General features: G+C 42.0%; 1 protein-coding gene across 14 annotated transcripts in view; it reads left to right on the top strand.

Moving 5' to 3' along the window:
• Positions 1 to 15,018, top strand: part of LOC120869468 (dihydrodiol dehydrogenase 3-like) — a 269,082-nt gene that overhangs the window by 95,324 nt on the left and 158,740 nt on the right. For 2 of the 14 annotated variants that reach the window (XM_040248804.1, XM_040248796.1), the window contains 2 exons: positions 2,576 to 2,658; positions 4,729 to 4,984. The exons of 10 other annotated variants lie outside the window; for them this stretch is intronic. In XM_040248804.1, the coding sequence (XP_040104738.1) occupies positions 2,576 to 2,658; positions 4,729 to 4,771 (126 nt within the window). In that variant the 3' untranslated portion in view covers positions 4,772 to 4,984. Of the gene's footprint in view, positions 1 to 2,575; positions 2,659 to 4,728; positions 4,985 to 15,018 lie in introns of those variants that run through there. 2 more of the 14 variants (XM_040248807.1, XM_040248811.1) reach the window with 1 other exon arrangement.

The following is a 15,018-nucleotide window of genomic DNA, read 5'->3' as shown; positions in this document are numbered from 1 at the left end:
GATTAGTTCTTTGTCAGTTGCTTCATTTTCTATTATTTTCTCCCATTCTGAATGCTGTCTTTTCACCTTGCTTATAGTTTCCTTTGTTGTGCAGAAGCTTTTAATTTTAATTAGGTCCCATTCATTTATTTTTGCTTTTATTTCCAATATTCTGGGAGGTGGGTCATAGAGGATCCTGCTGTGATTTATGTAAGAGAGAATCCCTTGGACTACAAGGAGATCCAACCAGTCCATTCTAAAGGAGATCAGTCCTGGGTGTTCAATGGAAGGACTGATGCTAAAGCTGAAACTCCAATACTTTGGCCACCTGATGTGAAGAGTTGACTCACTGGAAAGGACTCTGATGCTGGGAGGGGTTGGGGGCAGGAGGAGAAGGGGAAGACAGAAGATGAGATGGCTGGATGGCATCACTGACTTGATGGATGTGAGTTTGAGTGAACTCCGGGAGCTGGTGATGGACAGGGAGGCCTGGCATGCTGCAATTCATGGGGTTGCAAAGAGTCAGACATGACTGAGTGACTGAACTGAACTGAACTGAGACTGTGACAACTATCTCAGCACAGCCCTATGATCCCAAGCCAGTCAGTCAGTTTCGTTACTCAGTCGTGTCTGACTCTTTGCAACCCCATGGACTGCAGCATGCCAGGCTTCCCTGTCCACTGCCAACACCTGGAGTTTACTCAAATTCATGTCCATCGAGTTGGTGATGCCATCCAACCATCTCATCCTCTGTCCTCCCCTTCTCCTCCTGCCTTCAATCTTTCCCAGCGTCAGGGTCTTTTCCAATGAGTCAGCTCTTTGCATCAGGTGGCCAAAGTATTGGAGTTTTAGCTTCAGCATCAGTCCTTCCAAAGAATATTCAGGAATTATTTCCTTTACGATTGACTGGTTTTATCTCCTTGTAGTTCAAGGGACTCTCAAGAGTCATTTCCAATACCACAGTTCAAAGCATCAGTTCTTTGGCACTCAGCTTTCTTTATAGTCCAACTCTCACATCCATACATGACTACTGGAAAAACCATAGCTTTGACTAGATGGACCTTTGTCAGAAAAGTGATGTCTCTGCTTTTTAATATGCTGTCTAGGTTTGTCATTGGAGAAGGCAATGGCACCCCACTCCAGTACTCTTGCCTGGAAAATCACATGGATGGAGGAGCCTGGTAGGCTGCAGTCCATGGGGTCGCTAAGAGTCGGACACGGCTGAGTGACTTCACTTTCACTTGTCACTTTCATGCATTGGAGAAGGAAATGGCAACCCACTCCAGTGTTCTTGCCTGGAGAATCCCAGGGACGGGGGAGCCTGGTGGGCTGCCATCTATAGGGTCACACAGAGTTGGACATGACTGAAGCGACTTAGCAGCAGCAGAGAGTTTGTCATAGGTTTTCTTCCAAGGAGCAAGTGTCTTTTAATTTAATTTCCCAATTATGATCCCAAGCTAGGGAGTAGGAAAAAATCCTCTTCATTTCTAGACTCAGAACTAACTCACCATTTCTTCTGACAAATTTCACTGCCCAATGCAAGTTATGGTTCAGGCCAAGTCAAGGGTCAATTATATGGTCCCCTGAAAAATTGTTTTTGTGTTTGCATTAAAATTTGGCTCTGAAATACACCTGGAACTGATTTTCTAACATGATATAAAATGATTACCTATACATATTTTTTATTTAAATGGAAATCTAAGTGTCCAGATTTTCCACTGATTTTCACTGCCAACTCTGTCATATATCAAATGTTCATAAATACATTTCTGGCCTCTCCCTTATATTTAACTATTAAGTTTTCTGTACTGTGTTAGAAAAGTATAAAATAAGTGTTGCTTCTCAGAATGGTATATTCTTCTTCTTTAAGGCTATCTTGACTGCTCTTGACTAGCTATTTCTAATTTCAAACTTAGTGTCACTTTATTGAATTCCACAAAATAATATGTGTTTTAGTCTTTGGTTCATGTTGCACTGAAACACTACATCACTTTGGAGAAAATGAATTTCTTTATAAAACTGAGCTTTCTGTTCCAAAATTATGATATGAATTTTTAATTATTTAGGTGTTCTCTAATGTTTAAAACACTTTTCATAACTTTCTCCACAAAGGCATATACATAAAGTTTTTTAGATTCAATTATAGGTAATGTGTATGTTTGATATCAGATTCTTGAATAGGCTTTCATGGAGGAGCCTCCTTCTGACTCTGCTTCAGCTGAATGCTGTCACCCTTAGGGCATGTTGGGGAGAGTTAATCAGTCTGTTAGCTCATGTTCAGTATCGAGTCAGGAGTGTCCAACCACTGTGCTTGGTAAAAGAAGATTTTGATTTGTTTGTTTTTTTCAAGTGATTCACTTAGAAAAATAAGGGACTGATGCACTGTAACATTTGTGAGATGGACAGAGAAGGAGAAGGTGTGGGAAGGAGAGGTGAGAACTCAGCAGAGGCTCCCAGCCTTGTTCACCTGGAAGCTGAAGACAGACATGGTTTCCCTGTCCCCTCTTCTTGTCTCCATCCAGTGGGAAAGTCCTCCAGTCCCCAGGGGGATGCCAGTTCTTGGGGGGAGTTAACATGGTTCTTTCCTTTCTTCCAGGTGTTTGACTTTGAACTGAGTCCAGAAGACATGAAAACAATTGATGGCCTCAACAGAAATAGGAGATACTATGAATTTTTACTGTAAGTGACTTGCAGATGTTTCACACATATGTTATTTTCTGTAGCAGGCAGTTCAGTAGGGGAACTAAGCTTTTTAAAGCTTAGTTCTTGGAAGACAGTCCTGATTTCCAGCATAGGAGTAAACCAGGGGCTTCCTGCAGACCTCACACCAAAGCTTTTCCCTAAGGCTTCATCTCGGACCAACCAAAATGTGATTAGAGCCCAGAACAGTGCATCAATAAAATCCCGAGTTCACATCATAGTGAATTCACTACTTTGTGCCCTTGATCCCTGTGCCTGGTGTACCTCCTCTCAGGGCTGAGAGACTCAGGAAACAGAGGGCACAGTGTCTGCAGCCCAGTGTTCATTCAAGGACTTGTGAACATGTTTCATCTTTAATTCTTTTTACATCAGGGGAAAATAATTATATTAATAATAACTATATAATAATGAGTCCATCATGCATTACATTCTTGTTTTGTTGTTTTTGTTTAATCTCTAAGTCCTGTATGACTCTGTACCATTCCATGCACTATAGCCCAATAGGCTCCTCTGTTCTTGGGATTTCCTTGGCAATAATACTGGAGTGGATTGCCGTTTCCTTCTCCAATGGATTTTGTGACCCTAGGGATAGAACCCAGGTCTCCTGCTTGGCAGGTGGATACTTAACACTGAGCCACCTGGGAAGAAGGCATTCATATTACACCTAACAAAATTACAAAATGTATTGTTGATATTTTTTGTGAAGATGGGCCCATGAAATCCAACATACATCTGTGCTACGAAGTCACAGGGGGCCTGCTTCCACTGTGTCCCCTAAGTGTCTGGTGGATTTTCTCCCTAATGGGCATTTTTTCTCCAAACCATCATCCATTTCTTTCAAATTGGTCTCTTCATTGGCCTTTCCCCCCTAACTCCCACATCCTCATCCTTGTTATCTCACAAAGCTGAATTACCAGTAGATCATGAGCTTAACTGACCCTCCAGTGAGTGACTGCTGTGTCCTTAGCAGGACACACCCAGGTAAGAACGTCTGGGTCTTCTGCTTTTTTGAGTAAAGACTCACCTGTGTTGTATCTGTTCATCAGTGATCCATCCACTGTGGAGTCCCTACCTCCTGTACTTTGACTTAGTCACTAACATGGGATTCCAGCTGCCTAATTACTGCAGGAGGATGTCAAGACTGAAGAGACAGATGACTGATCAAACAGGGAGAAGCTGGAAGGGAATTTAGAAAGAAATGAATACAAATTATTGGTAAAATGAAGATTTTGTTTCCAATGAAGGATCTCAAAACTCTCCCTATTGCTTGTAAAGCTGTATCATGCTTCTGAGAAAAGCCATGATAAAAGAAAAAACGTGGAAGGTTATTTTTCTGTACTTAGGGGCTCTTAAGTATAATTCTATGTTCTTCTTCATAGGCTGTGAATGCCTAGACTTACTCCTGTTTGTGGGCTTGGGTCAACAGCACAGCTCCTGGCACTTGGAATCGCTCAGAGTGCACTTTTTAATGAACCGAAAAGGATAAATTCAGAAAGAAAAGTAAAAAGACCAAAAAAAGGAAAACAGCAGTAATAGTAATACAATTGTTTTAATACACTATAAACTAATAAAGGAATATTCCCACTTTGAGCTGTGTGATTATTCAGGTACTTGTGGCAGCTCTTCAATAGATGACAAGTTCCAGGCACTCTGCATTTTTGGAGTGGTCATTTGCTTACCCATACACCATGGGTGTATGAAAAAGGGCAACTAATTTGTTCACTGTGCACCTTTTCATCATCTAGGAGCAGAAGTTTCACCTGTGTCTGAAATGATTGCTACAGTTACTGCCTGATCTTGTGGTCTCTTATAAATTGTAATGAGTCAAACTATCTGTCACTGTGGAGTGAATATTGCATGTGGATGTTGGGACTGGACATGCAGGTGCCGTGTGCACATGGAGCAGACACCTGCATGTGTGCTTGTCGGGAGAGAAGGAGGGACGTGTTTGTAGATTTAGAGTTTTAGCCCATCCTGACCACATTATAGAGTGATGCTCTATGACAACATGACTGATTTAATAAATGAATCCTCCTTCTTCTCTTTCAGTGGTGTTGGTCACCCTGAGTATCCATTCTCTGAAGAATATTGACTCTCAACTCTCACAGATTCTTTGAGAATTTCTTGCATCTAGGGTGGTGAAGATTTTTGTACTTGGTGGAGGTACTTAAATGAAGGGTCTGTGCCGGGAGCCAGTGTGAGGAATCCCGTCCATGGCAAAGGTCATGAGGAAGGAAGCCTGACAATACGCAAAGGCGGGATCAAGCCTCAGGGGTCCTGCTGGAGATTCTCGAGCATCTACCCCTGAAACCAAAATCTGTCTGTTATACTACACTCTTCTGACATTAACAGGGGCTATCCCCTACCACCTTTCTCTGGAAAATTAACTTAGAGCTCTAGATAATAGTCTCCTGCATATAAAAGGAGTGTCTCAGGTCAAACCTCTCTGTTGGCCAACTAGCTTGTTTGACAGGATTATCCACACTCTTGCTACTATGTACATGATTGTTTACAACCTCTCAACAATAAACAGCACAGAGAGTTTGGAGTGTTTGGAAAGTCTTAGCATAGGGTTTTTCTAAAGATAAAAATCATGTTGGTGAAGGGTTTCATTATTGAGTTAATGATTGCTGCCAGGCCTCCATATCCTTAGGCACCTGGGAGTATGTTAATCAATGTAATTGGAATGTAGAAAAAGAAATATAGTAGTTTTGATGTTAGCAATACTAGACTTTTGAGTTAATGAATTTTCTCTTTGTTATAGATCACTGTACTCCTCTTTCTTTGTTATAAATCATTGTGTCCTTGCTATGTAAGAATCTTTATCACTATCTTAAGACTAAGTAGATCTTAAGGGAAAACAAGTTTTCTGATCGACTAACCTTTATCAATAGAAAGAAAGGTGGGGCCATAAAATGTTAATTGGTCTCCAGACCAGAAGATATTGTAAACAAACGTAAGACCCTTGTAAGAATGAAGATATGCTGAGAACACTGTCTTTAGATAAGGGTCAGAGCAGCTGACCCTGCGTGACTCTGTTTCTTACATTTATCTCTATGTACAACTAAAAGTATAAAAGTGGACCTGGAAAATAAAGAAACGGACCAGTTCCTGGAAAGACTGTTTCCCCCTGTGTGGTCTTTTCTCGTTCTCTTCTTTTCTGGCTGAATTCCCATCTGGAGTGTGGAGGCTCGCCAAGCCTACTAATTTTGCCTGGGCTTCTAAGATCTGAACGGGGAGGCAGTTTGTGCCTCCACTCCTTCAGGAGACTGGGAAGATGCCTGTGGCCTACGTAGGTGGTGCAAACTCCTTGTCTCGGAATTTTATTGGTTCTCCGCGTAAACCAAGTTATTCAGCCTCTTTTCTCCACTAATATTCCTACTACACTATTCTTTCCTAATCTCTCTTTATATCTCTAATTAAATAGTTCTTTCCTAGACGCCGACTCTGTCCCTGCTTCGAATTCCCTGGATCCACCGGTACTGGACCCCAGCATGGCTGAACTTTGGAAAGCTTGCCTTTCTTTTTTAAAAAATAAAAAGTTCATGGAAGAATAAAGACTTCAAGTAAGAACTCTTGTTTCTGATCATTAAAATAATACCTCCAAATTATAGAAAATTTGCAAAATAGAAGGGATCAGATAGAAAATAAAGATCAGTTGTGTTTACCCATTAAAAATACTTACCTTTGGTACATTTACCTTGTGATTTTCCTAGACAAATATGTGCATTTGTTTACTTACAAAGACAAATAAAGTTTAATTGACAGGTGTATACTTCTTTTGAAACAGCATACGTATCTTGGTAAGCTAGAAGAATGATTTAAAAAAATTGGGTGTTGTATTTTGCTTCCTATAAAGCAGCACATTTTACTCATTTACTCATTTTACTCATTACTCTGCCCCTGCTTAGCATTTTGATGAATCCTTACATATTTTGAGTTCGTTCACTGGTCATTCAGCAAAACTTTATTGAACATTCTTTAGAAAGACATTGTTTCATCAACAAATGTCAATAAGTGAGGTAAATTCTTGAGTCATTAGTCTCATGGAGAATGAGACTGTGAATGATATCAGGAAAATTTAGCTGTTAGAAATGGGTGTGTGTCTGTTGAGATAGTTCTGCATAACATCTTGCATTTCTGTACAACTATTCGGCAGAGACACCAACTACCCTTGATCCCACACAACTTTTCATTCTACAAAACAGCCTTGAAGATAGAGACAGTGATTCCTGCATTTCTCTGGAACAGAAAATGCTTATTCCAGGAAGAGTGTTCATGGAACATTTAAGGGCCAGCAGGTTGGCTGATGTGGGTGGAGTTTAGTGAGGTGGGGAGACAGGAGCTGAAGACAAGTCAGAGAGCCAGTGGGGCAGGGGGTCCTTGTCACATAGGCTTTTAAAGGACTTTACTGTGAGGGAAATGGAGAAGGATACTTCCAGAACACTGTTCCTCGGGCCTGTCTCTGATAGCCGATGGCCACCCTGGCCTGTCCAGACGTGCTGCCTGTCTGAGCTGGCTCTGCTGGCTGCCTACACTGCCCACTCTGCCCAGCATGGGTGGCCCTCTCCCTAGGGGGAGTAAACTGGATCCAGAGGCACTGAAGGGGTGTCTGTGGGCCGGGGAGCACACGGACTGCCCAGTAAACTGGCCAAGTCCTGGACAACATCCGGCTGCCTCCTCAGCCTGTTCCAGGAGCAGGAGCAGGTGCGTGTCTCAGGAGAGTAGTCATGTTCCCGGGCCTCCTGTGGGTCCCCCTGGGTTCACAGCAGCTGTGGGGCTGCGACCTCCTGGGGTCATCTCAGGGCTGCGGTGCCCAGTATGTGGTGTGCATGTGTCTCTCCAGGGAGGACCTCCGAGCCCCTCTTTCTCCTCATCTGGGGCACTCCTGTGGCCTAGTCCTGATCTGACAGCTTCTCTTCCTTTCCCATCCAGCTCCACGGGGATTGTTCTATCCAGCCTTGGTATGGAGGAGTCTTCCTGCTTGTGTCGTGTGTTTTTAGGAGGTGGGACCCCCTAATGTGCTTCTGGGGGAGCTGAGCTCAGTGTCCTCTTGCCCACCTGGAGCTCCTCCCCAGGACAGTGTGTGACACTCACTGTGCACTAAGTGTGGCTCCTGTGATTGTTCAGGAAGAGTCAATGCCAATTTCTTTTCTTCCTTACATGGATCAGGCTTTTCTCGTAGGGCGGTGGTAAAGAATCTCCCTGACAGTGCAGGAGATACAGGTTGCATCCCTGATCCAGGAAGATCCACTGGAAAAGGAAATGGCAGCCCACTCCAGTATTCTTGCCTGGAGAATACCATGGACAGAGAAACCTGTGGGGTCCATGGTGTCACAATGGGGGGTTTTGACTTAACGCCTAAACATTAACAAAAACAGTTTCATGGCTCATATTTTTCTCTCATTTTTCCTCTTTGTCTCTTTTTTTAGCTTTGTTGTTTCACCATTCTTTAATGTACGCCTTTTCTCTCTCTCCCTCTGTGTGTTTATGCCTGGGTATTTGGACAAGCACAGCACACCCACTGTTTGCAGATTCATACCACATCCTGATTGTCCTTCACTAGCTGACGTGGCATTTGCCTGGTCCTGGGGTCAGCCCAACAGGAAAGAAAGGGAAATTCAGTTCATTTCTGATCAACAAATTACCTGGCCCACGAATGGCTGATTTTGGGAAATTTATGATTGTTTTTGAATGTCTTCAGTTCAGTTCAGTTCAGTCACTCAGTCATGTCAGACTCTTTGCGACCCCATGAATCGCAGCACGCCAGGCCTCCCTGTCCATCACCAATTCCTGGAGTTCACTCAGACTCACGTCCATCGAGTCCGTGATGTCATCCAGCCATCTCATCCTCCATCATCCCCTTCTCCTCCTGCTCCCAATCCCTCCCAGCATCAGAGTCTTTTCCAATGAGTCAGTTCTTCACATGAGGTGGCCAAAGTACTGGAGTTTCAGCTTTAGCATCATTCCTTCCAAAGAAATCCCAGGGCTGTTCTTCAGAATGGACTGGTTGGACCTCCTTGCAGTCCAAGGGACTCTCAAGAGTCTTCTCTAACACCACAGTTTAAAAGCATCAATTCTTTGGCGCTCAGCCTTCTTCACAGTCCAACTCTCACATCCATACATGACCACAGGAAAAACCATAACCTTGACTAGACAGACCTTAGTCAGCAAAGCAATGTCTCTGCTTTTGAATATGCTATGCCGGGAGCCAGCGTGAGGAATTCCACCCGTGACAAGGTCATGTGGCAGAGCTCTGATGGCAAGGCTAATCAGACCTCAGGTTTTTCCCCTGGAATTTCCTGAGGATCCACCCCCCCCCCCCCAAAATAAGAATCTGCCTGCTTTTTCACTCTTCTGATATTTTTTGGAAAAAGTCAATTCAGGGCTTTACTCTTCTGCATTTGAAAGAGTGTTTCAATTCAAAAACCCCTCTGATGGCTTTCTAGCCTGCCTGCAGGACTCGTACAGCTGCACATGTGATTGTTTGAAGACCCCTGACCACAGGAGGCACAGGAAGCTTAAAATATCCTAGGAATGTAGGGGCTTCCGAGGAGTCAAAATCATTAGAATAGGACTGATTAAAAGTTTCATTTGTTGAGCCAATACTTGCTGCCAAATTTTCATATCCTTTATTTTTAGATATAGTTGGTATATAGAAAAACAAGTAGTAGACCTGGTATTAGCAACATTAGATCTTTGAGTTAAGTACCTTCTTTGTTATAACCCACTGCACCTTTGTTCTATAGAGATGTAACTTCAGTGCTTTAAGGAGATGCAGATTAAAAAAAAAAAAACACTTCAGGGGAAACGAAATTGACATTCATTAAGGAAGAAAGTCAAAAAGTGTTAACAAGCCTCTTGGCCAGAAGATAATGTAAATCACCTGAGACCTTTTGTATACAAAAAGATATACAGAAAGAGTCTGGGCTGCTAAGGCTACGTAATTTTGTATTACCCATTGATCTCTATGTATAATCAAAAGTATAAAAGGCCTTGAAGGACAATAGAAGGAGAGCCAGTCACTGGACTGGTTTTCCCCATGTCTCCTCTTTACTCTAACTTCAGGCTGAATTCCCATCTGGGGCGTGGAGGCTCACTATGTCTACTTAGTGTCCCAGCTTTCAAGATCCATAAGAGAGAGAGCCCGAAGCGGGGCACTCTCCGATATTCAAACGGGCACCAGCGGCCTAACATAGATGGTGCAAGCTCCTTGTCTGGAACTTTATTGGTTTTCCACGTAACCCAAGTTAATCAGCCTCTTCTCTCCACTTAATTTTCCTACTACACCATTTCTTCCTAATCTAATCTTATATTAATAAATAAGTCTTTCCTCGCCAATGCCGTCCCCGCTTTGAATTCCCTGGATCCAACGGGGCTAGACCCTGGCAATGCTATCTAGGTTGGTCATAACTTTTCTCCCAAGGAGTAAGAGTCTTTTAATTTCATTGCTGCAATCACCATCTGCAGTGATTTTGGAGCCCCCCAAAATAAAGTCTGACACTGCTTCCACTGTTTCCCCATCTATTTCCCATGAAGTGATGGGACCAGATGCCATGATCTTTGTTTTCTGAATGTTGAGCTTTAAGCCAACTTTTTCACTCTCCTCTTTCACTTTCATCAAGAGGCTTTTTAGTTCCTCTTCACTTTCTGCCATAAGGGTGGGGTCATCTGCATATCTGAGGTTATTGATATTTCTCCCAGCAATCTTGATTCCAGCTTGTGTTTCTTCCAGTCCAGCCTTTCTCATGATGTACTCTGTATAGAAGTTAAATAAGCAGGGAGACAATATACAGCCTTGAAGCACTCCTTTTCCTATTTGGAACCAATCTGTTGTTCCATGTCCAGTTCTAACTGTTGCTTCCTGACCTGCATACAGATTTCTCCAGAAGCAGGTCAGGTGGTCTGGTATTCCCATCTCTTTCAGAATTTTCCACAGTTTATTGTGATCCACACAGTCAAAGGCTCTGGCATAGTCAATAAAGCAGAAATAGATGTTTTTCTGGAACTCTCTTGCTTTTTCCGTGATCCAGTGGGTGCTGGCAATTTGATTTCTGGTTCCTTTTCTCAAACGAGCTTGAACATCTGGAAGTTCATGCTTCACGTATTGCTGAAGCCTGGCTTGGAGAATTTTGAGCATTACTTTACTAGCATGTGAGATGAGTGCAATTGTGTGGTAGTTTGAGCATTCTTTGGCATTGCTTTTCTTTGGAATTGGAATGAAAACTGACCTTTTCCAGTCCTGTGGCCACTGCTGAGTTTTCCAAATTTGCTGGCATATTGAGTGCAGCGCTTTCACAGCATCATCTTTCAGGATTTGAAATAGCTCCACTGGAATTCCATCACCTCCACTAGCTTTGTTTGTAGTCATGCTTTCTAATTCCAGGATGTCTGGCTCTAGATGAGTGATCACACCATCGTGATTATCCAAGTCATGAAGATCTTTTTTGTACAGTTCTTCTGTGTATTCTTGCCACCTCTTCTTAATATCTTCTGCTTCTGTTAGGGCCATACCATGTCTATCCTTTATCGAGCCCATCTTTGCATGAAATGTTCCCTTGGTATCCCTAATTTTCTTGAAGATAGCTCTAGTCTTTCCCATTCTGTTGTTGTCCTCTATTTCTTTGCATTGATCGCCGAGGAAGGCTTTCTTATCTCTTCTTGCTATTCTTTGGACCTCTGCATTCAGATGCTTATATCTTTCTTTTTCTCCTTTGCTTTTCGCTTCTCTTCTTTTCACAGCTATTTGTAAGGCCTCCCCAGACAGCCATTTTGCTTTTTTGCATTTCTTTCTCATGGGGATGATCTTGATCCCTGTCTCCTGTACAATGTCATGAGCCTCATTCCATAGTTCATCAGGCACTCTATCTATCAGATCTAGGCCCTTAAATCTATTTCTCACTTCCACCGTATAATCATAAGGGATTTGATTGAGGTCATACCTGAATGGTCTAGCGGTTTTCCCTACTTTCTTCAATTTAAGTCTCAATTTGGTAGTAAGGAGTTCATGATCTGAGACACAGTCAGCTCCTGATCTTGTTTTTGTTGACTGTATAGAGCTTCTCAATCTTTGGCTGCATAGTAGATAATCAATCTGATTTTGGTGTTGACCATCTGGTGATGTCCATGTGTAGAGTCTTCTCTTGTGTTGTTGGAAGAGGGTGTTTGCTATGACCAGTGCATTTTCTTGGCAAAACTCTATTAGTCTTTGCCCTGCTTCATTCTGTACCCCAAGGCCAAATTTGCCTGTTACTCCAGGTGTTTCTTGCCTTCCTACTTTTGCATTCCAGTCCCCTATAATGAAAAGGACATCTTTTTGGGGTGTGAGTTCTAAAAGATCTTGTAGGTCTTCATAGAACCATTCAACTTCAGCTTCTTCAGCATTACTGGTTGGGGCATAGACTTGGATTACTGTGATACTGAATGATTTTCCTTGGAAATGACAGAGATCATTCTGTCATTTTTGAGATTGCATCCAAGTACTGCATTTCAGACTCTTTTGTTGACTATGATGGTTACTCCATTTCTTCTGAGGGATTCCTGCCTGCAGTAGTAGATATAATGGTCATCTGAGTTAAATTCACCCATTCCAGTCCGTTTTAGTTCGCTGATTCCTAGAATGTCGACGTTTACCCTTGCCATCTCTTGTTTGACCACTTCCAATTTGCCTTGATTCATGGACCTGACATTCCAGGTTCCTATGCAATACTGTTCTTCACAGCATCGGACCTTGCTTCTATCACCAGTCACATCCACAACTGGGTATTATTTTTGCTTTGGCTCCATCCCTTCATTCTTTCTGGAATTATTTCTCCACTGATCTCATCCAAGTTAAGGAGAAGTGTCTGCGCTTTGCTGGAGAAGCCTTGAAGAGATACCCCATGCCCAAGGTAAAGAAACCTAAGTAGGATGGCAGGCGTTGCAAGAGGGCATCAGAGGGCAGACACACTGAAACCATACTCACAGAAAACTAGTCAATCTAATCACACTAGGACCACAGCCTGTCTAACTCAATGAAACTAAGCCATGCCCACAGGGCAACCCAAGATGGGCGGGTCATGGTGGAGAGGTCTGACAGAATGTGGTCCACTGGAGAAGGGACTGGTTTGCCACTTCAGTATTCTTGCCTTGAGAATACCATGAACAGTATGAAAAGGCAAAATGATAAGATACTGAAAGAGGAACTCCCCAGGTCAGTAGGTGCCCAATACGCTACTGGAGATCAGTGGAGAAATAACTTCAGAAAGAACCTTCCCCTTAGCACTGCTTTTACAGTTTCCCATAGGTTTTGTGTTGTTGTGTTTTGATTTTCATTTGTTTCTATGCATATTTTGATTATTTTTGATTTCTTATGTGATTTGTTGGTTATTCAGCAGCATGTTGTTCAGCCTTCACATGTTGGAATTTTTAATAGTTTTTCTCCTGTAATTGAGATCTAATCTTAGTGCACTGTGGTCTGAAAAGATGCTTGGAATGATTTCAATTTTTTTGAATTTACCAAGGCTAGATTTATGGCCCAGGATGTGATCTATCCTGGAGAAGGTTCCATGTGCACTTGGGAAAAAGTTGAAATTCATTGTTTTGGGGTGAAGTGTCCTATAGGTATCAATTAGGTCTAACTGGTCTATTGTATCATTTAAAGTTTGTGTTTCCTTGTTAATTTTCTGTTTAATAGGTGTGAGTGGGGTATTAAAGTAGCCCACTATTATTGTGTTATTGTTAATTTCCCCTTTCATGTTTGTTAGCATTTGCCTTACATATTGCGGTGCTCCTATGTTGGTTGGATATATATTTATAATTGTTATACTTTCTTCTTGGAATAATCCTTTGATCATTATGTAGTGTCCTTCTTTGTCTCTTTTCACACCCTTTATTTTATTTTATTTATTATTTTTTTCTTTTTTAAAATTAATTTATTTTTTATTTTACTTTACAATTCTGTATTGGTTTTGCCATACATTAACATGAATCCACCACGGGTGTACATGCGTTCCCAAACCTGAACCCCCCTCCCACCCCCCTCCCCACAACATCTCTCTGGGCCATCCCCACGTACCAGCCCAAAGCGTGCCATAACCTGCATTGGACATAGACTGGCAATTCGATTCTTACATGATATTATACATGTTTCAATGCCATTCTCCCAAGTCATCTCACCCTCTCCCTCTCCCTCTGAGTCCAAAAGTCCGTTATACACATCTGTGTCTTTTTTGCTGTCCTGCATACAGGGTCATCATTGCCATCTTTCTAAATTCCATATATATGTGTTAGTATACTGTATTGGTGTTTTTCTTTCTGGCTTACTTCACTCTGTATAATCGGCTCCAGTTTCATCCATCTCATCAGAACTGATTCAAATGTATTCTTTTTAACGGCTGAGTAATACTCCATTGTGTATATGTACCACAGATTTCTTATCCATTCATCTGCTGATGGACATCTAGGTTGTTTCCATGTCCTGGCTATTATAAACAATGCTGTGATGAACATTGGGGTACATGTGTCTCTTTCAATTCTGGTTTCCTCCGTGTGTATGCCCAACAGTGGGATTGCTGGGTCATAAGGTAGTTCTATTTGCAATTTTTTAAGGAATCTCCACACTGTTCTCCATAGTGGCTGTACTAGTTTGCATTCCCACCAACAGTGTAGGAGGGTTCCCTTCTCTCCACACCCTCTCCAGCATTTATTGCTTGCAGATTTTTGGATTGCAGACATTCTGACTGGTGTGAAGTGGTACCTCATTGTGGTTTTGATTTGCATTTCTCTAATAATGAGTGATGTTGAGTATCTTTTCATGTGTTTGTTAGCCATCCGTATGTCTTCTTTGGAGAAATGTCTATTTAGTTCTTTGGCCCATTTTTTGATTGGGTCGTTTATTTTTCTGGAATTGAGCTGCAGGAGTTGCTTGTATATTTTTGAGATTAGTTGTTTGTCAGTTGCTTCATTTGCTATTATTTTCTCCCATTCGGAAGGCTGTCTTTTCACTTTGCTTATATTTTCCTTTGTTGTGCAGAAGCTTTTAATTTTAATTAGGTCCCATTTGTTTATTTTTGCTTTTATTTCCAGAATTCTGGGAGGTGGATCATAGAGGATCCTGCTGTGGTTTATGTCAGGGAGTGTTTTGCTTATGTTCTCCTCTAAGAGTTTTATAGTTTCTGGTCTTACATTTAGATCTTTAATCCATTTTGAGTTTATCTTTGTGTGCAGTGTTAGAAAGTGATCTAGTTTCATTCTTTTACAAGTGGTTGACCAGTTTTCCCAGCACCACTTGTTAAAGAGATTGTCTTTACTCCATTGTATATTCTTGCCTCCTTTGTCAAAGATAAGGTGTCCATATGT

The sequence above is a fragment of the Oryx dammah genome, unplaced genomic scaffold (assembly GCF_014754425.2).
Source record: "Oryx dammah isolate SB20612 unplaced genomic scaffold, SCBI_Odam_1.1 HiC_scaffold_10, whole genome shotgun sequence".
In the NCBI taxonomy this organism is placed as follows: domain Eukaryota; kingdom Metazoa; phylum Chordata; class Mammalia; order Artiodactyla; family Bovidae; genus Oryx; species Oryx dammah.
Note: the sequence above shows the minus strand (reverse complement) of the source record. Positions and strands in the feature narration are given on the sequence as shown.